The sequence below is a fragment of the Enhydra lutris genome, unplaced genomic scaffold (assembly GCF_002288905.1).
Source record: "Enhydra lutris kenyoni isolate GAN:26980312 unplaced genomic scaffold, ASM228890v2 scaffoldscaffold84, whole genome shotgun sequence".
Classification (NCBI taxonomy): domain Eukaryota; kingdom Metazoa; phylum Chordata; class Mammalia; order Carnivora; family Mustelidae; genus Enhydra; species Enhydra lutris.
In genome coordinates, this window is record NW_019154168.1 from 4,704,998 (window position 1) to 4,713,533 (window position 8,536).

The 8,536-nt window shown below is 41.5% G+C and overlaps 1 protein-coding gene across 1 annotated transcript; it reads right to left on the reverse strand.

Annotated features, from left to right (window-relative positions):
- Positions 1–1,146: 1,146 nt before the first annotated feature.
- Positions 1,147–8,308, reverse strand: LOC111161345 (potassium voltage-gated channel subfamily J member 8). The gene is made up of 3 exons (XM_022524936.1): positions 7,979–8,308; positions 6,691–7,132; positions 1,147–2,762 (listed from the first exon to the last, which is right to left on the reverse strand). The coding sequence occupies exons 2-3, from the start codon at positions 7,062–7,064 to the stop codon at positions 1,862–1,864; spliced, it is 1,275 nt and encodes a 424-aa protein (XP_022380644.1). The 5' UTR covers positions 7,065–7,132; positions 7,979–8,308; the 3' UTR covers positions 1,147–1,861.
- Positions 8,309–8,536: the final 228 nt, after the last annotated feature.

The window sequence follows — 8,536 nt, forward strand, 5'->3', positions numbered from 1 at the left end:
GGATCCCAGAACCCTGGGATCATGACCTGAGCCGAAGGCAGAAGCTTTAACCCACTGAGCCACCCAGGTGCCCCAAGGGGTCAGTTTTGTTAGTGGAAATGGAGCATTTGGTTTTAGGCACGTTTTAAATGCGTATTGGGTATCCAGGGGGAGCTTCAAGTACCTGTTTGTTCCATGAGTCTGGTTCAAAGAGTGGCTAGAATTGTTCAGAAATTATTAACTCAGTAACCTGAGAAACAATTTCCATTCATCTGGTTAGACTCATGAGTCATTTGTTTAAGATAAGATTTGAATATATTAATGATTACCTGCCTATTTCAAATGCTCATAAATGAAGTAAAATGAATACAAACCCTAAGACTAGTATAAAAGGCTATAGAAGGGTTCAGCTTTCTGCTGTTCAGCTATGTTAGACAGAAGCAGAAACCCCCAGTCTCTCAACTTCGTGCTTCCCTGGGTGCCCTCGCCCCTTCCCTGAAGAAACAAGAGCTAAGGATGATTAGATCAAGTTCTGACAGAAAATCTCACTTTAGCAAGTGAAATAACCCTAAAACAACATATGCCAGGCCTGAATTTAGGAAGAGAGCAGAGTTTTAAGAAGGGAGGTTGGAGATTCAAAGAAAAAATATCAGATTTCCATGATACATCAGGCTCAGATAGAAGAGCTAAGAAAACATTTCAAATCTTGGAGGTGAGTAAAATCAAAATGAGACCAAAAAAATGTAGTTCCCTTGGAATAACCAATTTCAAAGACAGGAAGATCTGAGAGGTGTTATTACTGTATGATATCTCTTTCACGTGCCTCTAAAAATGTTTTTTTTTTTCCCTTGAGCTTTGACTACTGATAATTTTGTGAAAGAGAAATCACAAAACTACTATGAATACAAAGAAAATATTTTAATAAAATATTCAATACAGTATTTCCCTGTGGGGACTTTTTTTTTTTTTTTTTTTTTTTTTAAAGATTTTTTTTTTTTTTTTTGACAGAGAGATCACAAGCAGGCAGAGAGAGAGGAGGAAGCAGGCTCCCCTAGAGAGCAGAGAGCCCGATGCGGGGCTTGATCCCAGGACTCTGAGATCATGACCTGAGCCGAAGGCAGCGGCTTAACCCACTGAGCCACCCAGGCGCCCCTCCCTGTGGGGACTTTTAAGTGAGAAGCCAAAAGAAATAACTGTCACTTTTGGGGATCCAGTCCTAAGTGAGACGGGAATGTTCTTAGCTTTTCTCCAAAGCTCTTTGCCCAGTTCCACCAACAGGCTGCCTTGAGGAGGACGAGGAAACCTGCAAAGGTCACTGTGAAGAAGTAAGTGACTGCAATCTGTTTAGAAGCACGTAGAGAGAAGCAGTTTTTAACTCAGGCTTCTTACCAGGCACAGAATCTGGAAAAAGGAGAAGGCAACATATTGGTTGATATACAAGAGGTGTTAACAGCACCCTTTTGGGGTTCCCCTCCCCATCCTACTTGCATTCAGAGTGACCAGTGGAAACAGAGAGATCTGTGGTTTCAAGTACAATGCATTTCAAACAGAATCATTCCTTGGCCAACTTTGGTACTCAAGGCCTATCACTACTAATGGAATTCTCGGGTTTCGAATTGAGAGAAAGGAGAGCATACTATTTCCTCTACATAAGAGAAGCATGTCACTGCAGATGCCGCATGTGTGAGACGAGTGTCAGCCATGAATCCTCCACCTCGTGTTACTGGTTAGTGACACAAAAAGTGCTGTTGCTTGAATATGAGTATCATTTGGTGCATAAGATATAGAACAAATTGCTGGTTTCCAGCTCTGGTGCAGTCCGACTGTGCTTTGCCCAAACCACCAACACGTGACAACAGATTTTCTTGAGGTTGGCTTGCTGTCATGATTCTGATGTGTTCTGACTTCCTTCTGGAGTCATAAATTGCACCTTGGGCACCATGAGCGATGAGTTGTTCCTTCGGATGGAGTTGTTTCTTCTCATGGAATTGTTTCTCCTCATGGAATTACGCTTCCTCAGAGAATTTTGATGGGATAGTTCACTCTTCTGGAGGGTCTGAATCAGGATGGAAGGCTTCTCATCCAGCTCTCGGGCACTGCACCTGGGAGCAGCTACTTTAACAGTGTTGCCGAATTTGGAGTAATCCACAGAATACACTCCTTCCTCCTCAGTTACAATAGACACAAAGCGATGGCCCCACTGGATCTCCTCCGCGATATAGGAGGTTCTTGCTTGTGTGGTAATGCCGGTAGTTTCAACCACTCCTTCCAGAATCACTATGACCTCTAGGTCTTGGTTGGCGAGGTCAGTTGCTGAGATATCATACAAGGGGCTGCGCTTGTCAATCACATGACAGATGATCAAAGGGGCCACCAGAAAAATGTTATTACTCTCAATTGGGTTATCAACGGGAATGTCCAGCTGGTGAATAGGCACCACCTCCCCTTCGGGTGTGGTTGTCTTCTTGACCACCTGGATGCGCACTGAGGCACTAATGATCATGCTCTTCCTTAGGTCACCCACACGGAACATGAAGCACAGCTTGCCATTTCGGACAGCAATCACAGCGTGGCGGCTGAAAATCAAGGTTTCCGCCCTCCTGTGAGCCTGAGCTGTTTTCATAAAAATGCAGCCCAACATTACTGCATTGATTATCAAACCCACGATGTTCTGGAGAATCAATACCGTGATGGCCAGAGGACATTCCTCCGTCATCATTCTCCCTCCAAATCCGATGGTCACTTGAACTTCAATGGAGAAGAGAAAAGCAGAAGTGAAAGATCTGTAAGGAATGATATCAGAAAACGGTGCCATCAGATCATATTTTGCATAATGAAATAACATGCCAAGCTGAATTTTCCATGTTCTTCCTCCAAAGACTATTAAATGCTTTTGGAAAGACTTGGCAACTTAACTTGTCAAATGCCTGATTCTGAACACAAGCACTTTCTCTCTCTTCCTCTCTCTCATCGGAATGCGTCTACTTCCAGACTTCTGGAATTCAGTCTATTGTTTTCTACATCATGTAATGATGGGCCTATGTATATGAAAACATTACAATGATAAGTTAAAATAATAAATACATACTTGTATTTAAGGACGTATTTTACTTTGTGAAATGCTTTCACAATGGCATAGTTTACTTGGAGAAACTTCTTATCAGATAGATGTTTGTTATTTATTACATATTTGAGTTTAAGTGACTGGAGTCATAGGGGAAGGTCTTGAGTAATAAGTGTACTTTTTATTATTTATAACCCTTAAAATCATATTCATTGGCTAACACTTATCGTGTACCTTACACAGAGAAAGCACAGGGCTAAAAGGTGGTACAAAACACATCTTTCAAAAGTACTAGTATTTTTAGTTAAAAAAATTTTTTAATGTTTTGCCATTTGGAAAGAAAACTTTTATTGATTGTCTCATTTCGTTCTCTAATTTTACAGAATACTGAGGCTATTAAAGGAAAAATTTGAGGCAGAGATTAGTAAGTAACTGTGTCAAGATCACATAATTAAGGAGAATTTGAAAGCTCTCAATTCTGGCTTGGTGCTCTGAAAGAGGCAAAGGCAGAGTGAACACATGTCAGTATTTTCTTGGGAAGCTTTTTCATATTGTACATCTCTTCCATATATCTAAATGTAAACACTGATTTGGTAGGTCCAAGGTCGACCTGGATAAGACTTTTGAAAAGCTCTCAGGTAAATGCTTAAGATGCACCACATTTGGTTATTCTTAAGATTCATTTATTCACTTAACTACATATCCTATATGGCTGTGACTTCTTAACAAAAACAGGGTAGTCCTGTGTTTGCCCCATGCCAATTTCAAACTTCTCTAATTTTATAGAAGATAACCATATGTAGGCTATCCATATTATTTATCCATTAACGCCATGAGTGAGCGAGTGAGCAAAATGCTTAAACATTTGAATACCAAGTACACACACTGCACTTTTGTGCAACACCATGAGGGGTAAGCATAAATGATTCTCTTGATTAACTTTTAAGGGGAGTGTAAAAATGCCTTTTAACCCCTTTTGTTGCTAAAAAGATTCATGGAAAACCACAATGATTGCTTTTTGCACCAGCTACACAGATGTGTTATATGATCCATAAACTTGGGGAAGAATAAGAATGGACCCCAGAGGAGAGGCTTGGACCCAATGCTGATTTCTAATAATGTCTATATACTTCAGGGAACAGCCTGGAGATAAATATTCCCAGACATTTCGTTTTAATGGATTGAGGGACTATTCAAGTGCCTTATTTTACATATTGTTTATGTTACATATTTTACATATTGTTTATTTTACAAGTGAATTTAATTCTAAACATTCTATGGTAGCAAGACCTAGTCTTTCATGGATGCCTGTCATGCCCTCAAAAGATGAAAGTGTTCTGTTGCTCATTTGTTCTGCTACAGAGGGAGTTAGGCTGAATAAGAAGAGATACAGTGGTTTATTTTCTGACTCATGTTGGAAAAGTCATCCACATGAAAGGGAAAGTGAGCCATCCTAAAATGAGAATGGTAAAATGTTATTTGGACATCCCGGTGAGTAACTGTCACAATAAGGTGTGTCTAATTTCGATAAAATGGTGGGACAGTGAACTTCTGAAAGAAAATACAAAGAATAAGAAACATTATTAGGCATCTTTTAAATTCCCTTTGGGAGAGACTGGAGATTTTTATTTCTATATTTTTGGTGAAAAAATTGTATCATGTACGGTTATGATTAAGCTGGACATTGAGCTTAAAGCACAAATAATATCATAACATTAAAACAAAATTAGTAAGATTTTAATCTTAAAAGATGTCAAGTAATTTTTTTTAGGTAAATATAATTAAAAATGTGAAAATTGTCGGGCTAATAAGATCAACTTTGTCTCCTTATATTTGCGACACCATTTCTCACAGTAAACTGACTGTTCCCACCAGCAGGAATGCATCAGGGGGATGGACGTGCCTCCATACACATCTTGGTGAAAAAAGAAGAGCTAGTAGTAAAACAGCTTTTAACAACCAGTGCACTACATAAGTTCTTCCAAAAAATTATGGAAAGGATGCCACTTTTGATGATACATCTTTAATAAACTGCTTTATGACTCCTCTTTCACAGGAAAAGCCAACATATTTGTCTTGTAATTAAAATCTGTCATTTATTTTCGAGGCTTATCATTGTTTCTTTTATCTCATTTTATGACGGTCTATCATATGTTTATTAAACATTTATTTTGATATGAAAGTGATTCACCAATATTAGTGCCCATAAATTTCTTAAAGAGGAATATTATAGATAATGATATGTAGCCTACAAATGTCTGTCAAACACAGTGTTTTAATCGTTTCCATTGTATCTGGTATGCTGATGACCACCAACATTTTTCATCTGTATTTTCTTGGAGACAAATTTTGTGAAAAGTTAAGACAAGAAAATAATATCTACTTGGCAATAAAGGCAATGGATCAATTAAATATATTTTTCTTTCCTCAAAATCCGAGCTGAAATCTGTGATGTGTGATCTCAGCACACAAATGCTGCACCCCTCCCTGATACGTTGGCATTGCGGTTACTAAGGACAGACCAGTTCACAGTCTGGGTTTCTGCTTCTTGCAGTGGTATGCTAATTTCAGAAGATTTTGGGTTCAGGAAAGGTCTCATGCTTTACAGTTGCCTGGCAGAATCGTGCTTGTTCAACTTGCTTCGCTTTGTACACTATGTGAATCTGGAATAGTACTCGGAAAATATTCTGGCAAAGTTTCCAGTATTATTACCATTGTTTCGCTTCAGAGTGAATATTTATGCAGTTGATATAAATGAGCTCTTTCTGTCTTCCAACAAAACAAATGAAAAGACAGATCACCCCAAATAAATGTTCTTAGGCCCTGTGAAAATGTGAGAATGACTGAAATCAAATTCATTCTACTTACTTTTAGAACACAACATAAGAGAAAGAAGCAAACTTTAGGCAGTCTCAGGACTGTCTTTTTCCTATTCTATTAAAACTTGTAAAGAAAACCACAACATTACGTCACTTCTATATAATCTCCTCCATGAAAAACTTGGGCCAATTTCCACTAAAAACTAATTTTTTTTCTAGTTCTGCATCTTAGCATAACTTTTTAATTTTTAATCCAATGCAAGCAACCAAATATTTAAGATAATCTTGGTAAAGAAGGGCTAATATCTATTTATTTCATTTTCAATGGATTTTTAATCTAGGATACCTCTACACCAGTTTTTCCCATTTTCCCCACAATTTCTGAAAATGTCACGTAAGAGAAGTCAGGGAAAAATATCACTAAAATTTGCACAATATTTTTGTCGATCAGAGATATTGACTTGTGGACACCAGAACTATGGACAGCAGCTTTTTCTGCACTGAAAACTGAAATGGGTGCTTTTTTTTGAGTAAAGCGCGCTGTGGAATCGTTTGAATCACAACCATTCTTTAAATTACTGATACAGTATTTTTAAAGTTAACCAGAGAAATTGAAACTCCACATTTTCAGAGCTTCCTCATCCATAAAGCTGCATTTAAAGATTCTTATTGTGTTAGATTAGGATTTTTTTTTCCTTCTTCGTGGCTGAAGGTACTAAAGCGCTTTATTTCGCTTTCAACAAAATGACTGTGATAGGAGAGAAAGGGCAGTTTAGTATTTCTTTCTGTCCTGTTGTCAGTCCCTGCCTCATCCCACTGCATTCTTACCTGACATTAGTCACACACACCGTGGACTCCAAACCACTTTTCTCCGTTCCACTTTTCTCCATGTAAGCGTAGATGTCCCCATGGGCGAAGGCCACCAGCCACCACATGATGGCGAAGAGCAGCCAGCTGCAGAGGAACGACATGGTGAAGATGACCAGCGTGTGGCGCCATTTCAGGTCCACCAAGGTAGTGAAGATGTCCTGCAGGAACCGTCCTTGCTCACGGATGTTCTTGTGCGCCAGGTTGCACGCCCCACTCTTGGCGATGAAGCGAGCTTTGGGGAGGCGGTCTCGCACGCGCGGCTTGCGCAGATTCTCCGCGGCGATGCGCGCCAGCACATACTCCTCGGGGATGATGCTCTTTCTGGCCAACATCGTGCCGTCACCATAGCCAGCCTATTCACCAGTCTCGGACCTGCCTCTCCTTCCCTCGGAAAGTCCTCCTGCAGAAGGGAAACGATTTAAAACTTTCCCCTCCCCCACTTCCTCACCTCTTCAGTTCTTGCACTCAAGGATATGGCTATACGTGCCAGGTGACATGCAAACTAAGGTATGACTTTACTACTCTAAACACGAATCTAGTTTGTGCTTGAGTTCCGGGATCGCGGAGAAATTATTTGGTCTGAATCGGAACTGTTCCAATTTTCCTTATCGTTTTGAACACATATGGGCATAGTCTGAGTTAAACAAAACCAGGAGCCTTCCTGTAAACAGCAGGCTCAACACTACTTCTGAGATTAATCGCGTCTGTAGATGAGTACAAAAATACAAACACGCGGCGTCGATGATGAAAATTAAAGCCAGCTGGGTATCACGAGCCATTTATTATCTAGACGATATAGTAATATGAAAAGTAAAGAGAGTAAATTCTTCCTCCGTTATTTTTAGAAGTACGCAAAGAAAAGGCCGTGGCCTCTTGCGCAGTATAAATAACATGCTTAGTGAAATTTGACACAATAATAATAATAATAATAAGCGATGTGCTCCGTAACTTGAAAATGATGAAGTACCTTAAGTTTTAAAGAAGTATGAACTGCATTTAAAAAATTATGAATTCCCAGTGGAATTCACAATAGTATAAACTGAAAACTTTACAGTGGAAGGGATCAAACACAGAAGCTGCAGGAAAAGCCCGGACAACAGCCTGCGAGCTGCAGATGGGGTTAAGAGTGTGCCCCGGAAAGTCCATTCAACATTGTAAACCTTTGCTGTGTTTGGCATTTTAAAAGCATTTGCCGGGATGCGAACAGCCTCCCCCTCCCCTCCCCGGGAGGAGCGTTGAAACTTACAGACTCTGAGCAGCGGGCGCGGCGGCTGCACCTCCCCGCGCACGCCGGCCGACCGCGGGCAGGTCCCTCGCTTTCTCATCCCGGCACGCGGGCACAGGGACCGCGGACGCCGGAGGGACAGATCCCGGGGCCGCGCCTCCTAGGGAGAAAAGTTAAAATAATAAAAGGTGCAATTGCATCTGAATGCGGGAGGGCTAGAGGAAGGGGGATGGGTGTGGATCTTCCCCTCCCCCTGCTAGGCTCTGCTCCCGGGGCCCTCGCTCTGGACGGAGGAGGGGCCGGGGGGAAAGGGGAGAGGACCTCCACAAATCAGCCTCCCAGTTCCGGCTTTGACGCGTGTGAGACCTCTGAGGCAGCTGAAGTCGGCGAGGTGGCGGCGGGAGGGGAGTGGGGGAAGGCGCATCCCGTGGAGGTGGGGAGCCGGCCAGAGGGAGGGGCAAGGAGAGCGTGCGGAGGGCGGGACATGTGGAACTAGCCCTTTCCCAGGAGCTGCGACCCCCAGCTGCCAGCGTGCTCGCTGGTCTTTAAAAGGCTCCCTGCTCAGGAGAGAGAACTTAG

Bases quoted from the DNA above. Each gene is read 5' to 3' on its own strand.
- LOC111161345 (XM_022524936.1), bottom strand. From the start codon at position 7,064: ATGTTGGCCAGAAAGAGCATCATCCCCGAGGAGTATGTGCTGGCGCGC. The intron at 2,763-6,690 runs GTAAGAATGCAG...CATTCCTTACAG, and splicing joins GTGTGTGTGACTAATGTCAG to ATCTTTCACTTCTGCTTTTC.